Genomic DNA, 21,575 nt, shown 5'->3' with positions numbered 1-21,575 from the left:
AAGACATTAGTTGTTCAAATGCCCTCTGCTGGTGCTGGTGCCAGGATCAGTGCGTATCCTTGTGGGTCAGTTGTTGCAGCGCGGCTGACTGCCCGCTGAAGTTTGGGATGAATTTTCCCAGGTAGTTTACCATGCCTAGAAATCATTGTAGTGCTGTCACATCCGTAGGTGCTGGCATTTCATTGATAGCAATGGTTTTAGAAGGGTCTGGTCTGAGGCCGTTGTTAGTGAACGCGTGTCTCACGTATGTCACTTCATCGACCCGAAACCTGCACTTGAGAGGGTTGAGTTTGAGGTTTACCTTCCTGGCACGATACAGGTTTGAGTCATGTTCTTGTGCGTGGCGTCCGGCGATCAGGATGTCGTCCACGATTATGTCGGATGGGTAGCCAGTAAAGAGTTGCTCCATAGTACGTTGGAAAACTTCACTGGCTGAATTGATACCAAATGGCATTCGTCAAAACCGGCAGCGTCCGAAGGGCGTTGCGACTGTGGTTAACATGGAGATGCATGGTCTAGCGGTATTTGTCAAAAGGAGTTCTTTGCATCTAGGACAGAAAAGACTGTGGCTTTACCCAGGTTGGCTGCGACCTCTTCCACCGTCCGCATCAGGTGGTATGGTCATTTGATGGTAGTGTTTAAATCTTTAGGGTTGATGCAAATCCTTATTTCGTCTTTGTTCTTCATGACTGCTGCGACCATAGTGGAGACGCACGAGTTGTTGGGTGGGACTTTGAGTGGTAGATAGTTGGTACAGTTTTGCTGAAGGTGACTGGGCCCATATCATGGCATGCATCAATGCCCAGAAGGAGGGGCACTTCCCCTCTAACGATGAAAAAATCCAGATTGTAAACTTGAGACGCTAGATGGCATTGTAGTGTGACTTTACCAACTGGTTGCAACTCCCCCCCACCAAATGGATGTAACTTGGAGTTTTTTTTCATCACAGTTTCATTTGTGAATTCTTTGGAAGTCCGATAAGGACAGAACATTGCACCGTGCCCCACTATCTATTTTTGCAGCGACTTTGGTACTGTTGATACTGAGCGTTGTCATGGAAACACTGTTTTTAGACGGTGAGTCGGGTATACAGGAATGTATGTTTTGGCTGTCTTCTTGCAGGTGCTGTGGTTGTGGTTCTGCTGGAGCTGTTATTTCAGTCAGTACCTCGTGGGCAAGTGTGGGCTCGAGCGCATAGAGAGATTGTTGTGGCTGGGCCCTGTTACCACGAGTGCAGCAACACCGGATAATGTGGTTTTTCTTTTTACAGTAGTGGCAAGTTTTGACGTAAGCGAGACATTGCTCACGAAATTTTGGGTGCGAGCCGCCGCAATTCCCACAGTTATGGACCAGAGGGTCGGTTACTGACCCTCTGGGGCTGTAGGTGGTTGTCGAAGGGTTGTTAATGTTTGTCGCGGGAACCTATAGAAGCCATGGACAACGTAGGCAGAGTGGGGTCCCAATCCCAGGGATTTGGTATGGGTGTCAGTAAACTCTGCAACCCGGCAGGAACGTTCAACCCTAGCTAGTGTGAGTTTCTCACCTTGTCATTCAGGATGCCATATATGAGTCTGCCGCGGAGGAGTACGTCGCGGTCATGGAAGTGGCATCTTGCAGCGATGCTCTTCAGGGCACCGATGTCGGATTCGACCGTTTCACCTTCATATTGGCTACGGGAGAAGAATTTGTAATGCTCCATGATAATGTCAGTGCGAAGTTGGCACAGGTCACGAAACTTTTGGAGGAGGCAGGTGGGGTCTCTGATAGACTCTGCCGGGGTCACAATCTGTGTTGCCGCATCGGTATGTTCTGGGGCGTAATAGAAACCTGTGCCTGCAGGACAGCCTCTGTGCCCGCCACGTTAAGGAGAATTGATGCAACGGTGTGGGGAGCAAATCCCGGGTGGGCAGCATCAATGAAAATTCCGAATTCCACCTCAAAGATGCGCCAACGTTCGGCAGGTTCACTGTCGAATATCAGATAATTGGGTTTACGAAACGATCCTGCCATGACAACAGAGCGATGGTCCGTTGTAAAAAAATAAAGAAAAATAAATTCAGGCAAAAGAGTTGGAGGAAGGCTCATCCCACTTCTGACACCATGTTTGTGAATGATCTACGATAACATACATAGTGACATAGTGAAAGATTAGTCTTTATTCCATAAGTAATTCAGAACATTTAGACAATAGACATTAGGTACAGGAGTAGGCCATTCGGCCCTTCGATCCAGCACCGCTATTCAATGTGATCATGGCTGATCTTCCCCAATCAGTACCCCGTTCCTGCCTTCTCCCCATATCCCGACTCCGCTATTTTTAAGAGCCCTATCTAGCTCTCTCTTGAAAGCATCCAGAGAACCCGCCTCCACCGCCCTCTGAGGCAGAGAATTCCACAGACTCACCACTCTCTGTGAGAACTGCCAGCCATTCATATCCAGCTCAGCGTGGCTTCTGAGAGCTGCTTGACCTTCTTAGTGTAATACCGCATAGTACCGTAATACCATGTAATGGGTGGCATGCATATATGTGTAGTGGAGATTATAAATGGCATGGATAAATAAGGGTTAATCTAGATGTTGCCTCACCCGCCGAGTTACTCCAGCATTTTGTGTCTACCTGCATATATTCTTGTTCTACTTTAGACTACACTACAATCTTTGTACTCTGCTGTATTCCACTTGTCGTTGTATTCACTAATATATTTATTGTTATATTAATTATTAATTTACTGTTTACTCCATGAGCTTCAAGGAAGCTACAAACAAGGAATTTCCTTGTATACGATGATTAGCTAATCTGAAGGTCATTTGCAATCTCTCCCTTTTTAAATAATCCATTTTGCATCCTCTTACTAAAGCGTATGACCTCACATTTCCACTCATTAAACTCCATTTGCCAGGTTTTCACTACATGGTACACTGTAAAATCACAATATCCTCATCATAACATGCTTTTTCCACCTATTTTGTTTGCTCCTCTAGGTTATTAATGTAAATAACAAACAATAGAGGGCCAAGTACCGATCCCTGCAGTACATTAGTTACATCACTCGTGTGAAAGGAGGCATTTATTCCAACTCCCAATTTTTCCGATACGGACAGTTTTCAATCCCTGCTAATCCAATGCTCTGGGCTTTTAACTTATACACCAGCCTCTTATGAGACACCTTATCAAATGCCTTTTGGAAGTACATCTACAGCTCCCCTCTCTCAACCCTTCCCAGGCCAACAATGAATGGTAAACCAACTAGCCAACAGTTCCCCAACTTCTGTCCTCCTCCATTTCTGTACAAGGGACTCATGTTGCTGGTTTCTAATCTTCTGGTACCTTCCTGAAATTTAGTGAATTTTGAACAATTTCAACCAATCATCCACAACTTCCACCCAACCACTTCCTTTAAAACAATTTTGTGCAGATCAAAGAACATAAAACTGGATAATTCTTTAAAAATAAGGAGATACAAATGCATGATGAAACTTCAGACTAATTACCTGCAGAATACATTTTGGCTTGAAGCAAAGCAAAGGGAGATGAATGTCTAAGTCTGCCACTGGATAATTAGGGTCTTCCCTTGAAGGCAATACAATCAGCAGAGGATTTAGGTTAAATACCTGAGAGAATATACAAAAAGGTTTCTAATTATAAAATTAAGTTATTTCAATTGATCAATAATATGAAATATGACATTCTGAATAAATGGCAGGAAAGAAGGTGAACGCGGCAAATAAATCTTCAAAAAGGTTTTCAGCAATGCATAATACTGTCAGAGTTACTCAGACCATGACCTAATGGAAAAAAATCCACCTGTATCATACATTTGGGGGGGGGGGGGGGGGGGGGGGGGGGGCATATGCGGCGACAGGCAGAAGATAGGACTGTTCGGTGACCTTTTGTAACTTTGTCGGCACCAAAAACGTGGCAAGAATAGAATATTCCTTTAATAATCCTTTTCAGGAAATTATTTGCCACGATTTGCAACACTAGTGTACTGCCAAGGTGAGGTCTGATATATGATTTTACCGGCAAAACAAAGCATTTCACTGTACATATGTACATATGACAATAACGTATCATTGAATTTGGACAGGTTCATCGATAGGAAACGTTTAGAGGGATATGGGCCAATGTAATCACATGGGACAAGTTCAGGAAGTCACCCATAACATTAAATTAGGTGGAATTCTGAGCTGTTAGGATGATGGAAAGATGATTCAAGATGATTAGGACAATTTGGATGAGTTTGTAAATGCATGACAATTGCAGTATGATGTGGATATTGTGTGCAGTTTTGGTCTCCTTAGAAAGGATACATTTGCCATACAGGGTATGCCACAAAGATTCACCATGCTGATTCTGCGTTTGCCAGTTTTTTTCTACTAAAAATAATTGGATGACCCAGGTATCTATTCATTAACATTTGGAATAATGGGAGGAGTGCTCATTGAAATGTACAACATTATTATCAGGCCTTATCAGGCTGGATGCACAGAGGATGTTTTCCCTGGATGGGAGTTCTAAACCAGAGGTCAAAATCTCAAAATATGGGGCAAGATATTTAGGATTGGGAAAAGGAGAAATTACAAAGAATGGTGAACCATTGGAATTCTCTATTACAGAAGGCCGTGGACACCAAGTGGCCAAATATATTACTGAAGATAGACAATGGACAAGAGACAATAGACAATAGGTGCAGGAGTAGGTCATTTGGCCCTTCGAGCCAGCACCACCATTCAATGTGATCATGGCTGATCATCTACAATCAGCACCCCGTTCCTGCCTTCTCCCCATATCCCCTGACTCTGCTATCTTTAAGAGCCCTATTAAGCTCTCTCTTGAAAGTTTCCAGAGAACCGGCCTCTACCGCCCACTGAGGCAGAGAATTCCAGACTCACAACTCTCTGTGTGAAAAAATGTTTCCTCATCTCCATTCTAAATGCCTTACCCCTTATTCTTAAACTGTGGCCCCTGGTTCTGGACAGATTTCTCGATACAAAAGACATCAAAGTATAGAGACAAAGGTGGAATCTGGCACTGTAATAGAGGATCAGCCACCCTGGTATGGAATGGTATCAAAGTTCTAAATGCTATTTTTCTACGTTTTTACATATTTATTAAGGTAAATGTACAATGACTTACCAAATGAAGAGTTCCAGATGGTGGACTGGGCACCAAGGCTAATTTTGCTGCAAACTGTCTCACTTTATGATCAAAATCCAGCTCTTGACATGTTTTTGCATGCACCATCAGGCTAAAAGAGACGACATACCTTGTAAATAAGATAAACAGAACAACGTAGTTCCCAATTAATTTTTTGTCCAAGCTTCCCTTGCAAGTGGAATCAACCAACCCCATACAACTAACGTATAAGAGTAGGAAGAGGCCCTATATCGCACGAGTCAACTGGTCACCCTCTAATCATTTAGTGCCTCTACACTATATTATGCTCAAGTAGGAAATTACCTAAATGGGGTATGTTTATAATGATGGTCAAGAAACTCAATACCTTCTGGGGCAAACCAGTCTGTCAGAACAGCACATGTGTCTTAGCTCACTTCATTATTTCACCATCAAGAGTTAAAAGTCACAAATTTCCACCATATATTATTGGGTGAAAGAGATCTAGAATCATCTCCAGGGGGTTATTAGAGACAAATATCTCATTGAATATTGTCCCTTCCTTAATGAGCTCAACCAAATAAACGAGTTCTGCTTTGCTTGTAATTGCCAAGCTAGCTATGAGAAGTCACATCCTTTAAACAATTCATGTACACTTCACAAATTCTATTCCTGTGTTAGATCCCAACTATGTGAAAGGTAAGTTAAAATAAAATGTAGCCACAAGATCCAAGGATGTTATTGAACGGGGGAAGGGTAGGCTTAGATGACAGAACAATATTGATGTGTTGATAAAATGGGGAGAGAATTGCCAGATGAATTTAATCCTGAAATATGTAATGTCATGCATTTACATTGTACGATATACAGTCAGTATACTTTTTTTTCTGAGATTGCAGTGACAAGGATGAGAGGGCATTTTATTGAAACATATAAGATTATTAAAGGTTTGGACATGCTAGAGGCAGGAAACATGTTCCCGATGTTGGGGGAGTCCAGAACCAGGGCCCACAGTTTACGAATAAGGGGTAAGCTATTTAGAACGGAGATGAGGGAAAACCTTTTCATACAGGGAGTTGTGAGTTTGTGGAATTCTCTGCCTCAGAGGGTGGTGGAGGCTCGTTCTCTGGATGCTTTCAAGAGAGAGCTAGACAGAGCTCTTAAAGATAGTGGAGTCAAGGAATATGGCAGGAACGGGGTACTGATTGTGGATGATCAGCCATGATCACATTGAATGGCAGTGCTGGCTCGAGGGGCCGAATGGCCTACTCCTGCACCTATTGTCTATTGATGTTGCCCGAGATGGAGCATTTCAGCTAGGAGATCAGACTAGATATCCCTGAGGTCGAGGGAGAAATTAGTGAGTTATACAAAATTATGAGGGGCAAAATAATGTAGATAGTGGGAAAACTTTCTCCTTAGCCTAGCCGCACATAGCCAGAGAACATATTGGGATAAGGCCTAGGAGATTTTAGGTTTCCCCCCCCCCCCCCATATAAAAGGTAATTGAAATATGGAACATACCATCTGAGGGACTATTGGAGGTAAGTACCCTCATACACTTATTTATTTAGATGAGCATGCAAAACCTAAGGCATTGAAACCCATGTCCAAATATTGGACAATGGGATTAGTATTGATAGGTACAGGTGCACAACCTTTTATCCGAAAGCCTTGGGACCAGACACTTCTCGGATTTCGGAATTTTTCGGATTTCGGAATGGAAGATTTTTAGCGTAGATTAGGTAGGTAGCGCGGGCGGCTTGAAAAGGCTGGAGCGGCTGCCTCCTCCCCGGAGACCGGGGAATCATTGTAAATCATTGCTTAAATGTTAGTCAGTTAGTTTGGAGGGATTTTATGTGGTGTGGGGGGGGGGGGGGGGGGGGGGGTGAAGGGGGAAACTTTAATTCTTAGTCCCCTACCTGGTCGGAGAGGCGGGGAGCGGGCGATGCCTTACCGGGTCGCCGTGCAGTAAGCTCCGGAGCGCTGTGGCCGCCGACTCCCAACAGCGCGGAGCTGGGGCTGCGGGCGTCCGGCCGCGGGCGGCGCCGTTTGTAGCTCCGACCCCGGCAACTATACCCCTGGCTGCGCGGCGCTCCAAATCCAGCGCCGCCCGCGACCGGACGCCCGCAGCCCCAGCTCCGCCATGTTGGGAGTCGGCGGCCACAGCGCTCCGGAGCCTACCGCACGGCAACCCGTTAAGCATTGCCTGCTCCCCGCTGGTATCCCAGCGCTGTGGCCGCCGACTCCCAACATCGCGGAGCTGGGGCTGCGGGCGTCTGGCCGCGGGCCGCGCTGGATTTGGAGCGCCGCGCAGCCAGGGGTAGAGTTGCCGGGGTCGGAGCTACAACCGGCGCTTCTCGGCCTTTTGGCTAAGATCAAGTGTAGTATCTGTTCTTATCAGTGGTAAAAGAGAACATCTGTTCTTATTAGAACAGTGAAAGGGGCTATCTGTTCTTGTTAGAACAGTCCTGGCGGTCCATTAAGGACAAGAGCTGCAGATTGCGGTGTAGAATCATAGCAATGGCAGCTGCAATTGGAGCGAGAGGACAGGGTGTCCGCAATACCCTAAGGATTAGTGTAAAGGACCTCAGCAAGGGCGTTCCCTTCTCACGAGACCTGTTCGTGAAGTAGGTCTTGCTGGAGACCTGCAAGTTTGAGGCCAAAGACATCTACTGCCTCCAGGACTTCCCGGGTAACGGATACTTCGATGTTACCTTCATGCATCCGACGGGATGGCAAAAGTTTATGAAAGATTTCCAGGAGAAGGGGAATGAAGCTCCGCTGTCGTTGCTGAAAGTGCAGCCACTCTTCACCCTCCCAAACCAGAAAGAAAGGATGATCACGGTGCACATGTTCAACCCACATGTGCCCGTAGTGGATGTCCTCACCTGCGTGGACGTGAAGGACCTGCATGGGATTTGGACGAGCAAGCGGCAGGTCAAGGTAAAGCTGAGGGTGGACAAGGAAGGAGTATTCCTCCACCCTCCCTCGGTGTTCGCAATTGGAGGAAACCGAGGTTATTTGAGTTACGTGGGGCAACCCAGACTATGCAGAAGATGTAACAAGCCTGGGCATGTGGTGTGGTGGCCCAATGCACTGCAGTGGTCTGCAAAAACTGCAAGACGGAGGGCCACGAGACAAAGGACTGTCAGGCCAGCAAGAACTGCAACCTGTGTGGGGAGGGAGGCCACCTTTACAGGGCCTGCCCAAAAAGAGCCTGCACTTACGCACAGGCGACAAGAGGGGCGGCTTCCAGCACCCCCAGGGTAGGTGAGACACCCACTACCACTGCCAAGTCCCCAGCAGAAAGGGGGAACAGGGATGAGGACAGCCCAACCACCTCAACCACCTCGAGCCCCCAAGTGCCAGGAGAACTCCAGCACCAAGCCCAGGAGGGAGAGTTGATGGAGGAGGGGGGAGAGCAGAATTGGACGACGGTGACGTATGGAAAACACCAGAGGGGTCAACACAAGGAGCAGAGGCCAGAAGGGGTTGGCAAGCCCAAAAAAACCCCCAAAAAACGATCTCTTTCCCTGACAGAAGGCAGCAACCTCTCATCGTCGGAGGATGAGGCGAACGGGAAACCCCACAGGAAGAAAACCGGGGAGGAAAGGAGAAGGTCCAGGCCGATTGTCCACCAGCACCAGGAGACCGAGAGCAGAGCAGCGGCCGAGGGGCTCCAGCCCCAGGACATCGGGAGCAGAGCAGCGGTCGAGGGGCTCCAGCCCCAGGACATCGGGAGAAGAGCAGCGGTCGAGGGGCTCCAGCCCCAGGACATCGGGAGCAGAGCAGCGGTCGAGGGGCTCCAGCCCCAGGACATCGGGAGCAGAGCAGCGGTCGAGGGGCTCCAGCCCCAGGACATCGGGAGCAGTACAGCAGCCGTTGGGCCCCAGCCCCTGGAGACCGGGATCATCGCAGCAGCCGATGGGGCCCAGCTCCGGGCAACCGGGAGCATTGTAGCGGCCGATGGGCCTCAGCTCCGAATTTCCGGGAGCAGTAAGTCTGTCACCGTGCCCCAGCCACGAGAGACGGGGGGAAGCGGCGCACCCAGAAGGGGGTGAAACGAGCAGCCCCCCCCCAACGACACCTTGGGTTACGACACGGGAAACCCAACCCGTTGAGGATGCCGGGTACCTGAGCCCAGGAAAGGTGAGGCAATTCACCGAAGCGGTGGGCATGAGGGAACACGAAAATGGTCAGTGACTCTAAAAGACAATGGAGCTCAAACTGGCATCTTTAAACGTGCGCAGTGTGAAGAGCACTGCGCGATGTGTTAATGCCTTACAGTACCTGGCCAAGGTCAAGGCAGATGTGACTTTTCTCCAGGAGTGCGGGTTGCCACACCTCCGCTGCTATCGGAGGTGGTCGCGATGGTGGCCCCACGGACTGTCGATGTGGTCGGGGGGCAATGACTGTCGTGCTTCCGGCCTGGGGATCTTGCTGCGGGGAGGGAACTTCGCCATCACTGAGGTCAGGGAGGTGGTTGGGGGGCGTCTCCTCTTGGTGGATGTTATGTACCGTGGTTCTCCGCTCCGGCTGATTAATGTGTATGTGGACGATCCGGCAGTGACGACAACAGACTGGACAGCACGTCCAAGTTCCTGATGGAAATGGTAAAAGACGCAAAGCTGCACGACGCCTTCAGCGACCCTGCAGGTGGGTCCCAGCCGCGGTTCACCTGGTCGAGATCGGACGGTTCAGCCCGATCCCGGATAGACTTCGTCTTCACGACGAAGGCCGTCACGGTGAGACACACCGACCTCACGCCGGTGTTCTTCTCTGACCACTGCCTCCTTCAGGCTTCCTGTCACCTACAGGAGGACCGGAAGGCAGGCAGAGGGATGTGGAAGTTAAACGTGAAGTTGTTGACCCCAGAGAACGTTGAGGAGCTAAAGAGGGACTACGCACGTTGGAGAACGGTGAGGCCCTCTTTGACTCCCCGACACTCTGGTGGGAAGCAACCAAGGAGAACATTAAGAGGTTCTTCATAGTCAAAGGGGTTCAGAGAGCAAGACAGAGTCAGAAGGAATTGTGTCAACTCCAGACAGATTTGCAACTGCTCCTTCTGCAGTCGAGGGGGGTGGATGTGAGGGAGGAACTTAGAGAGGTGAAGGACCGGCAAGCTCGGCTCTTTACCTCTGAATCCTCCAAGATCATCTTCCGATCCAGGGTCCGCCATGTGGAGCAGGATGAGACGTGTTCACGTTTCTTCTTCCATAAGGTTCACAGGGGGAGCTCTGTGATCAACAGCCTTAGGGAGGAGGACGGCTCGGTAGCATCCTCGCAGACAGACATGCTGAGGGTCTGCAAATCCTTTTACACGGAATTGTATGACAGAAAGGCCACAGACAGCACCGCCTCCCAGAACTTCCTGTCCTCTATCACGGAGGTCTTGGAGGACAGCAAGCGGGAGAGTCTGGACCAACCACTGACCCTAGAGGAGCTGACTGGCTCCATCCGCTCCTTTGACTCGAGTAAAACTCCCGGAAGCGATGGCTTACCGGCTGAGTTGTATTCGGCTCTGTGGGACTGGGTGGGTACGGACCTGCTGGAAGTGTACAACGACATGCTTCTAGCCGACAGCATGTCAGACTCCATGAGGAAGGGCAGCATCACCCTAATCTACAAGCAGAAGGGGGAGATGAAGGATATAAAGAATTGGAGACCCATAACATTGTTGAATGTCGATTACAAGATCCTGTCTAAGGCTATCGCCAACCGGGTCAAGTCTGCTCTGGGACAGGTGATCTACCCAGACCAAACCTGTGCTGTACCTGGCAGGAAAATCTCAGACAGCCTAGCGCTGCTGAGAGATACCATCGCCTACGTGCAGGACAGACAGGTGGATGCCTGCCTAGTCAGCTAGGAGAAGGCCTTCGACAGGATATCGCACACGTACATGAGGGACGTGCTCTCCAAAATGGGTTTTGGGGAGGGAATCTGAAATTGGATCAAACTGCTCTAAACCAATATCCGTAGTGCAGTCCAAATCAATGGGTGGGAATCAGACAGTTTCCCTGTAAGGTCTGGAGTCAGGCAGGGTTGCCCTCTCTCTCCTGTCTTGTTTGTCTGCTGTATTGAACCTTTTGCCGAGTCCATCAGGAAGGATGCGAGCATAAGAGGAGTGACATTGCCAGGCAGTGGGGGCATTCAAGTCAAAACCTCCCTGTACATGGACGATGTCGCCGTCTTCTGCTCGGATCCAAGGTCGGTCCGCAGATTGATCAGCATCTGCGACCAGTTTGAGTCGGCCACGGGAGCCAGGGTGAACCGCAGGAAGAGCGAGGCCATGTTCTTTGGCAACTGGCCCGACCGATCTTCCGTCCCCTTCACCATCAAGCCTGACTTCTTGAAGGTGCTGGGGATCTGGTTCGGGGGGGCTGAGGCGAGTAACAAGAATTGGCTGGAGCGGATAGCCAAGGTGGGGAAGAAGCTGGAGCTGTGGAGGCAACGCTCCCTCTCCATAACCGGTAAAAATTTGGTCATCAGGTGTGAGGTGCTCTCGGGGCTGCTGTACTTGGCACAAGTGTGGCCTGTCCCTCCCTCCTACGCCTCCGGGATCACCCGGGCCGTCTTCCAGTTCATCTGGGGGTCGAGGATGGACCGGGTGCGACGGGCCACAATGTACAAGTCGGCAGACAACGGGGGTAAAAGCGTGCCCAACGTCGCCATCACCCGGATGGCCACCTTTGTGTGTCGCTGCATCAGGCGGAGTGTAGAGCCAAGGCACGTGGGCACCAAGTGTCACTACCTGCTGAGGTTCTACCTGTCCCCGGTGTTGCTAAGGATGGGCCTGGCGCAGATGCCACGCAATGTGCCAGTCAGCTGGACATTGCCGCCCCATCTGTCGTCTGTGGAAAGGTTCTTCCGGACCAACACCTTTGACCACAAGTCCATCGGGCAGTGGTCAGCACGGAATGTCCTGCAGGCACTGCAGGGAAAGGACTCGATGGATCCGGTAGCGTGGTTCCCAGAGCAGACTGCCCAGCTTGTCTGGCAAAATGCCTCATCGCCAGAACTGACCAACAAGCACCAAGACCTGGCTTGGCTGGCGGTGAGGGGAGTCCTCCCAGTTAGATCCTTCCTGCACATTCGGAACCTCACTACCAGCGCACGCTGCCCTCGGGACGGCTGCTATGGAGAGGAGACGGTTGCCCACCTCTTTGCAGAGTGTGGATTTGCAAAAAGTGTCTGGAGAAGTATGAAAGGGTCCCTGGAACGATTTATCCCGAACAGCTCCGTCACAGAGGACTCTGTGATTTACAGACTGTTCCCAGGGACACATTCAGAGGCTGACATCGAGTGCTGCTGGAGGGTCATCAACTCGGTGAAAGACGCTCTTTGGTCTGCCCGAGCGTTGATCACCACCCAGCAGAGCGAGATGTCCATCAGGGAATATTGCCGACTGGCCCACTGCAGACTGCAGGAGTACATGCTAAGGGACTCGCTGAAGCTTGGTGCAGCCAACGCCAAGGCTCGGTGGGGGAGGGCCACAGTCTAGGGTCCTTCCGCTGCTGGACATGGGGGGCACGGTATGGTGGAGACGCCCCTCAAATTAAATTAAGGGAAGGTATCCCACACCAGGGGGCCACATGAGTGGCACGGGTGGGGGACATTTTTGTGGAATTTAAAAGACATAAACTGTATTGAACAATCTCTATAGCCTACAAAAATGTCGGATGGAATTTTCGAACTGTGCACATATTGTATATATTTATTACTTGGACAGGGGCCACAGAGTGGCACGGGTGGGGGACAGTTTTGGTGGAATTTGACAAATGTAAAAATATTGTACTGAAAACATTTTGTATAGTCTCCGAAAATGTCGGATGAATTTTTTGTTCGAATGGTTCATGAATTGTATATATTTATCAATTGAATAAAGTCTATTTAGAAATTAAAAAAAAAAAAAAAAAAGTGAACCTCCTCCTCACTGTGATGGAAGGCAAAGTCTTTTCTCTGCCCTGCTCTCCATTTTTCTCCCGATTTTGAAGCCCGATGTTGAAGTCCCAGGCGGGCGATGGTAAGTCCCACGACCATTTAGGCTGCGGCGGGCGATGTACGGCCCCGCTCCAGGTCTAAATGTCACAGTTGTAGGCCCCAGCGGGCGCTGGAATGTCCCGCGGCCATTAAAGCCGCGCCGGGCGATGCACGGCCCCGCTCTGCGTCGTTCCAACTCCGCAACACAGGCGGGAGAAGTCGTGTTGCGGGAGCTCCGGAAAGCGGTCTCCCACCCGGACCCGCGAGCTCCCGATGTCCCAGTCCACCGGACCTGCGGCTGCGGCTGCAGCCTCTGAGCTCCGGGGTCGGGCCGCAGCAACGAGCCACCACCGCTCCCCACGGTCCGAGGCCGGTCAGCCCCACAATGGTAAGTCTGCAGCTCCGCAGGCTCCGCGACTGGAGCCCTCAGGTCGTTCCGGCTGAAGGCCACTCCACGGTACTAGGCTCCAACGACAACGGAGACCCGACAGGAAAAAGGTCGGGTCTCCCGTGCAGGGAAGAGATTTTTTTAAGTTTCCCCCTTCCCCCCCCACATAAACACAGTTAAAAACAGTATAAAAAAACACAACTACATTTAACTAGACAAAAAAATTAAAAAAGACAGACAGGCTGTAGTGTCGCGCCGCATTTGTCGCACAGTGTCCAGCATTCTGCTTGACCAGCTGAGTTCCTCCAGCAGTTTGTTTTTTTAGTCAAGATTCCAGCTTCTGCAATCTCTTTTGTCTCAAAAATAGAATACATTTTCAGTTTAAGTCATAAACATGTGCTTTTTTTGTTTTTCCAAGCCATCCCATCTTTCAAAATATTCAGAGCATAAAATAAAACGTATGCCAAATAATGATAGAAAAGTCTTTCTATTGAACTGGATCTTGCCACACCCAGCAGTTAAAATATACAGGGTGTGAATTCAATTCAATTCAAAATTAAAATTGCAACTATTTCCTCATGCTTACCTGGAAAGACAATCCTTAAAGGCTGTATAATAAGGAAATTTGGAGATCACACAGACACTGAAGGGAGCATACAGTGTAGACATCCTTTGATTGTGCACATTCCAATTTGTTTGTCCATGTTGGAAACTGTTTCCTTCCTGGAAATAAAGAATGCATTGTTCATCCTAAAGCTCATCTTTATTGAAATGTCTATTTTGCAACAAAATAATTCATAGAATTATAAATCTGAATTTATGACTGAATATGTGTTACCCATCAGAATATTTTCCTTAAATGGAATTTATATCAAAGGATAAAAATCATTCATGCCCACAGGATTAATTTCCACAGAGAGCATAATTTCTCCAAAAGCAACAAATATGAAGTATTCATCTGTGTAAAGGAAAACCCTAAAAAATGTAGAAATAAGGATATGGAAAGGTCAAAGATAAAATACACTTTATAGAGAGGAGAGAAGATGAGTGGTAACTTAATATAATATTGTCAAAGATCATATACCTACCATTATAAAATGCCAAATAGAATGCCAGGAAAAGAATGCCAAAGAAGCAGGCTGAGGCATGGGCATGGTGTAACATGCACATTGCAGAAAACATTTATCGAATTATGGAAATTTACAGCAAAGATTGCAGCTAATCCTACTTCCTAGCATTTGGACACAGCCTTGTAGACTACCATTCTTCATGAGGTCATCAAGCAGTATTTTAAAATGGTTGCAAATGTTTTTATGTAAAGAAACTAGACAATTGTGTGTAAATATATAATTCCAAAGAAAGCAAGCTCAAAATGTGCATACCGAGAAATATAACTACTGGAAAGATCAGAGGTCAGTTATGCTAGATCAATAAATATACTCCAGATCACTCACTTTCATTGTACATGATATCCTTACCAGTAATGAAACCTGAATTTTTATCCTTACAAAGAAACACTTTACGTCTCTAAGTTCTACGTCTACAACTGCAACATATCTCCCATTTCCAAAAATATCTTGTTTTCAGCTTTTCAGAACATGACCACCATGAACTTTCTATCATAATTAGTCATAGTGGTAATTCCAAACCTTTTCTGAGGTAATTAAATAATTGAGACCACAAGCAGACATCAGAAAATAAAAAGAGAGAAGTGAAAATGCAATTAAAACAGTTGAGGGTACCGTATCCTAATTTTAAAAAAGTGATATTTTAATGGGTTAAACCAACCTCAGTGATCGGGATAATTAGTAAATATAAATGATGAAAAATTATTAAAATTAAAACAAAATGTAGAGGGCGTTTAGAGAGTTTGACTGGAAATTTGCTAAATAAAACTGTAAAGATGTGTTAAAGATATTTAAAATAAGGAACGTTTTTGATAAGGATAAAAATCAGGAAAACCTTCGGCGGGCAACTACAAATAACAAAGGAATAGGGGTGGATTTTTTTTAATCCAAAAAGGAATAGTCAATCATAACGAATCTGAAAAATAAAAATATTAACAGATATGGGGAAAGGTCATGTTGCGGCACCTAATTAATAGCTCTCTATTACCAAACTTAAAATTGATAATCTAAAACATTTGCTGGCATATTTTGCAAAATTTTATTTGCAGTTTTATCTGTAAGAATTACCAGGTATCAGACTAGTGAGATCACCCCAGTTATTTATTTTCCCTGTAAGAATGTCTTACTTATACATAAAATTGATAGCTTTTTACCATTTACTCCGCCCTTTCTCATCTTATCAACCCTTACCAAACATCAATAATTCTCTATTAACATGATCAGCATCCCAACTACAGGTGCTGTCTGTACGGAGATTATATGTTCTCCCCGTGACTACGGGGGTTTTCTCCGAGATCTTCAGTTTCCTCCCTCACGCCAAAGACGTAAAGATTTGTAGGTTAATTGGCTTGGTATAAGTGTAAATTGTCCCTCGTGTGTGTAGGATAGTGTTAATATGTGGGGCTCGCTGGTCAGTGCAGACTCGGTGGGCCGAAGGGCCTGTTTCTGCGCCGTATCTCTAAAGTAAACTAAACTAATCCGATATCAGTTTTTAACCAAAAAACATCAATAAAATTATGCAGGATGCTTGAAATCTAAAATAAAAAATGTGGGACCACATAAATAGTGAGACAAAATTTACTATTATTTCCATTTATACACAAGAAAATAATCAATTTTGCATGTCATTTTGATAAAAGCGTTGGAGGAAATAAGAAATAGCCTAATGATAATTCCTCTGGAAATCTGGAACTGACAATCTACATATCATTTTTCCAAATTAAATAATCATTACAGTATCACCCAAGTGCTGGATTAACTCAGCAGGCCAGACAGCATCTATGGAGCATCTATGGAGGAAATGGATAGATGACAATTCAACTTGGGGCCCTTCTTCACATTCTGACGGGTCCCGACATGAATCTTTGCCTGTCAATTTCCTCCACAGATGCTGCCTGACCCACTGAGTTACTCCTGCATTTTTTGTTTTGCTCAAGATTGCAGTATTCGCAATTCCTTATGTCTCCAATTATAGTATATTTTATATACCTCAATAAGCCTGTAGAACTGTACTGCCACACCATAAGTCCTTGTTCCAAAAACATCTGTGAACACCAAGAAATGATAGCGGTCCTCCTTTGCTTCCGTTTCTATTTGCAATTCTCCTATAAATTAAAGAAAAAAGTATTCTGCATGATTCTTAGGCAGATTTATTAAACCCCTCCCCTGGCACACACTCATAATTTATATATAAAATCTGAGCAAAAGTGCCATCAATCATACAGTTAAACAATGGGTTTTTCTCATTGTTCAAAATATTTACAGCTTGACTAAAAGGATTCTGATGGTTCATTTTTTTTGTTCAGTTTGTTACAAAGTATAATTTTTCTTCAAGCATTATTGTCAGCAAAACCATTTATTATCTTCCTGAAGCGTGAGGGGATGAATTCATGCCCACATGATTGCCAATTGTTTTCAAACCATAACTGTAATGTTAGAAAGACAATAGAAAGTCTGTCATTTTTATCTAAATAAACTTTGGTTATAACTGCAGAATAAACAAGTGGAAGCAATGCAAAGTCTTGAAGGCACACAAGAACATGTACCTCAGCACGCCACATATTTTGGGTTAAATTCTTTACATCCAAGCAAGGCAAGGAGCTCAAGAGAATAAAAGTGATCTTCAAATATAAACAACTTACCTGGGAAACATAATTGAGGTAGTCCTTGGAGATCTATGTTACTTGGAATGCTAAACTCCTCACTCTGTGACTCTATGTGACCTGCATTTGCATTGGTTGCGGCAGGATTTGTGTGCTTCAATTCCTTTTTCTTTTTGAATGAACGCCGTCTAGAAATACTTGTAAAACTTTGATCAGAATTACCAAAACGACTGTCCTCTTTACTGACAAAGGGGGGAACATGAACCGATCGAATCTCTGGGCTAAGGTAACAATGTGATCGAATACCATCTTTCGGGATTGCCTGAAAAGAGTGAAAGAAACTAATGATCTATACAAGCATACTGTAAGTATAACTGATAGTACTAAAGGACAATGAATAGTGTTGACATTAAATCATAAAATAAATGCTGTTTTCTTTGCGATGATATTTACAAGAGGATAGGATAGATTATTGGATTAATGATCAGGAGATACGACTTCAAACTCCATTAGCGCAGCAGGGGAATAAAAAAAAAGAAAATAGCAGAATTAAATTAATCGGAATCACTGTACAATCATTAACTGGTTTTCCAATTATAACAAACATATTTCCGGAAATAAACCCCACATACATTTCACAAATAATTCTCTTTGTTTGTGAACAAGAGCTTTGCTACTTGCGAACAGTGCCGAGTGTACAAAAAGGGTGTTTAACTGGGGACTATGAGAAGTTTAATTTAGTTTAGAGATACAACATGGAAAAAGGCCCTTCGGCCCACCGAAAGAATGCTGACCATCAATCACCCACTAGTTCAAGTTCAAGTTCATATTTATTGTCACATGCACCAATTGATGCAGTGAAATTTGAGTTACCATACAGCCATACGAATAAAAAGAGCACAACACACGATAGAATTTAACATAAACATCCCCACACAGCGGAATCAACGTTTCCCACTGGGAGGGAAGGCAACAAAGTTCAGTCACCTTCCTCTTTGTTCACCCATGATTGGGGCCTATTGAGGCCTCCGCAGTCGCTGCAACGGTGGCCCGATGTTCAGGCCCCCCTCGCTGAATGATGGAACTGTGGCGTCGGAAGAATACTATGTTCTATGTTATCCCACTTGCGCACCCACTCCCTACATACAAGGGGCAATTTACAGAGGCCAATTATGAACCCGCATGTATTTGGAATGTGGGAGGAAACCATGGAGGCAAAGGGCATGGATGGAAATAAATCGCAGGGCGATAGAATAATGGGAGTGTAATGAGACTGTTTGAATTGCCTGGTTGGGGGCTGGGATAGACATGATGGATCAAGTAGATTGAACGGGCCCTCCAAAGGTGCCCATACGTAACTATACTTGCTGCATATGTTGGAAGATTTTAGGCTTGAAAATTGCAACTATGGCAATTTCTGTCTAAAATTATCTAGTTAAAGATTATGTAATACTTAAACAGTAGCGTGAATTACAAATAAAACACAAAGTACTTGTGCTATAACTCCAGGATAAGCACTCAACTAAGAAAACCAAGCCCAAAGCCAAAGTACTATCTAACTATCTAACTGAATATGCCAATTTATGCCAAGGACAACTCCATATGCCATAAACAGCTACAGGTGCACAACCTTTTATCCGAAAGCCTTGGGACCAGACACTTTTCGTAATTCAGAATTTGTCGGTCTTCGGAATGGAATTTTTTTAGCATAGATTTTAATGGCTGGCTCAGTGGTAGAGTGCTCGGCTCATATCCGCAAGGTCGCGAGTTTGTGCCTTGATCCCGGCAGTTACTCGAAGAGTTTGAGTCTTCAATGTAGTTTTTTCTTGCAGAATAAATGTTTGTATGAAATGCAGTGTAGGAGAGGTGTACTGACTGTGTGGGCAGAACTTTGGAAGTGATTGCCCACCAGTCTAAAAAGCCGCTGTGTCTCCCTGTCCCTGGGATAGCAGGGAGCGATCAAACAGCACAATACCCCCCTCCCCCTCCAACTCCAGAGGAATCCGCTCACCGATGGGCCGCTACGGCGACAAGTGGCAGTTTGCCCACAGCCCGAGCTGCGCCCCCTCATCCGCCACCCCAAGAACAAGACGTACCTTGCACACCATCAGCTTCTGCCCCTACGTGTTCCTCTGGAGTTGGAGCGGGGCTGGGCTGGAGTTGCTGCTGGCTGTGGGTCTCTGGGATCTCCGTGCGTGCAGTGGGCCTGGGGGTCGGTGTCCCGTTGGTCCTGACGTCTCCGGCCACCCCCCTGGACTGGAGCTGAGACTGGGAACTGTACCGCCCTTGCCCCCTTCCTCTGCAACCGCAAACAACCCCACTCTCCTGCAAGGGCGGTACAGTTCCCGGAGGATGGCAGGTGGCCGGAGACGTCAGGACCAACAGGAACCCGCTCCCCGAGCCACTGGCCGGACGCCTCTTCCTTGGCTTTAGATCCAGCCCGCTGCTCAGGCGCTAGCGGGCTGGGCTCGGCACGGTGTCGGGATAGCTGAGCACCGGGTAAGCGGTCCTACCGCCTTGTTGCTGGCCCCCCCCCCCCCAGATGGACGCTCCTCTGTGGAGTCGAGCAGGGGACAGGTTTGTTGTAGAGCCTTTCTTCTCTGCCGGACAGCAGAAAGCTCCCTGTGAAAGAAAAAGCCTCTACGACGCCCCGAGCTGCGCCCCGTCATCCGCAACCCAGGTTCCTCTGTAGTTGGAGCGGGGCTGGGCTGGGCTGCTGTTGGCTGTGGGTCTCTGGGATCTCCGTGCTTGCAGTGGGCCTGGGGGTCGGTGTCCCGATGAGGGGGCGCAGCTCGGGGAATGGCTTCTGGTGGTCCTGACGTCTCCGGCCAGTTTGCAGTTTTCCTCTGGAGTTGGAACGGGGCTGGGCTGCTGCTAGCTGTGGGTCTCTGGGATCTCCGTGCTTGCAGTGGGCCTGGGGGTCGGTGTCCCGTTGGTCCTGACGTCTCCGGTGACTGGCACGGTCCTGCTAGCATCGCCGACGTGAAGACAGTGCAAAGCCCCCGCGCCGGTGCAATGGGCTGGAGAGGGGAGGGAAGGGGTCACACACATGGCCGGGAAGCAGAGGGGTGTAGGTGGGGTGAAACTGACTCACGATACACTGTGTATCGTGACCGTGGGAACTTTTTAACTCAGCGGGCAGGCAGCAGCAGATTGTCAATTATTAACCCTCCCGCGCAATATACCCTCACCTCTTTTATGAATGGGGATTTAGTTCCCCTTTCTTCGAGGACCGACCGGAGGTTCCGCTGTCACCTCTGCAGGCCGCCCTCGGTGAACGTTTTCAAGGACCTTTCTTCAAGGACCGAAAAAATGGCCGCTATTCGGAGGTTTTCGTTATTTGGATGTTCGGATAAAAGGTTGTGCACCTGTACCTACATGTTAAATAGCTCATTAAAAAAAACTGATCATACAGATGCATGTATATCATTAGGGTTATCAAGTGTGCACCTCCCTTCACTGGTGTTTCATCGAGTTAGGCCCACGAAAACCTCGGGAAGGTTCAACCCCCCAGAACAACCCCCCTCAATACCTGCTCTCACCACCTATGTTTCCAGTATCTACCAAATAACTCACTCTAACACATGCTAAACATCTGCATCCTATCTTCCACTTATCCTAGCCCATCATTAAACTTGTAACATCACGAATATCATCCTTGCATAAAACCGGGATACACTTACACAGACTACAATTACTAAGAAATACATATACTGCATGTCATACGTTTTCTTTCTGCCCCCAACTGACACCATTGCTTCTCCACCAAATCCACCTTGCTCTGCTGCCTCCGACATCTGCTTTACAGCCTGACGTATATTCTGTCCATAAATTCCAAGTTCTCCAAATAGCAATGTGGTTGATCTCGCTATGAAACCTCAACAACCGACCGCTCCCGGATGTACTCTTGTTCTCCATCCTCGCTGCTCAACTTCTACCGCCAACTCTACATATCTAAGCTTTTTCCTTTCATAAGCCTCATCCACTAAGTTCTCCCAAGGTACCATTAGTTCTATAAAATACACTATCCGCCGACTAACTGAGCATAACACTATATCAGCCCTCAAACTAGTTATTTCCTGCGGAACAACAAGCTTTCATCCCAAATCTACCTGCATCTCCCAATCATTGGCTCCCCATAACTGGCCGAACTCATACCCGTCTGAAAACTTCCCTCCTCTACTTTTCTCTCCCTCACGGACAAAATGAATTGTTGCACTCTCAGTCCTGATACCTAGTGAATTCACCCGTGCTCTCCTCCTCTCAATTGCTGCAGCTATGCACTTCAACCTGGTTATGCCACTAAGTATACCGACCCTGAGAAAAACTAGTCTAACATCCTGACTATGCCAAACTAT

General features: G+C 47.1%; 1 protein-coding gene and 1 non-coding gene across 9 annotated transcripts in view; one reads left to right on the top strand and one right to left on the bottom strand.

Annotated features, from left to right (window-relative positions):
- Positions 1–21,575, bottom strand: part of dennd3 (DENN domain containing 3) — a 108,162-nt gene that overhangs the window by 57,745 nt on the left and 28,842 nt on the right. For 6 of the 8 annotated variants that reach the window (XR_004411781.1, XM_033019920.1, XM_033019921.1 and 3 more), the window contains 5 exons: positions 17,257–17,539; positions 16,604–16,719; positions 14,074–14,210; positions 5,138–5,267; positions 3,493–3,612 (listed from right to left, as the gene is read on the bottom strand). Coding sequence is in view for 7 of the 8 variants with exons in the window: in XM_033019920.1 (XP_032875811.1) it covers positions 3,493–3,612; positions 5,138–5,267; positions 14,074–14,210; positions 16,604–16,719; positions 17,257–17,539 (786 nt within the window). In the remaining variant the exon portion in view is untranslated. The remainder of the gene's footprint in view (positions 1–3,492; positions 3,613–5,137; positions 5,268–14,073; positions 14,211–16,603; positions 16,720–17,256; positions 17,540–21,575) is intronic. The other 2 variants (XM_033019923.1, XM_033019926.1) reach the window with 1 other exon arrangement.
- Positions 7,469–7,655, top strand: LOC116972682. The gene has a single exon (XR_004411872.1). It is a non-coding gene; the product is annotated as a U2 spliceosomal RNA (small nuclear RNA).

This window comes from Amblyraja radiata, chromosome 4 (genome assembly GCF_010909765.2).
Source record: "Amblyraja radiata isolate CabotCenter1 chromosome 4, sAmbRad1.1.pri, whole genome shotgun sequence".
NCBI lineage: Eukaryota > Metazoa > Chordata > Chondrichthyes > Rajiformes > Rajidae > Amblyraja > Amblyraja radiata.
Note: the sequence above shows the minus strand (reverse complement) of the source record. Positions and strands in the feature narration are given on the sequence as shown.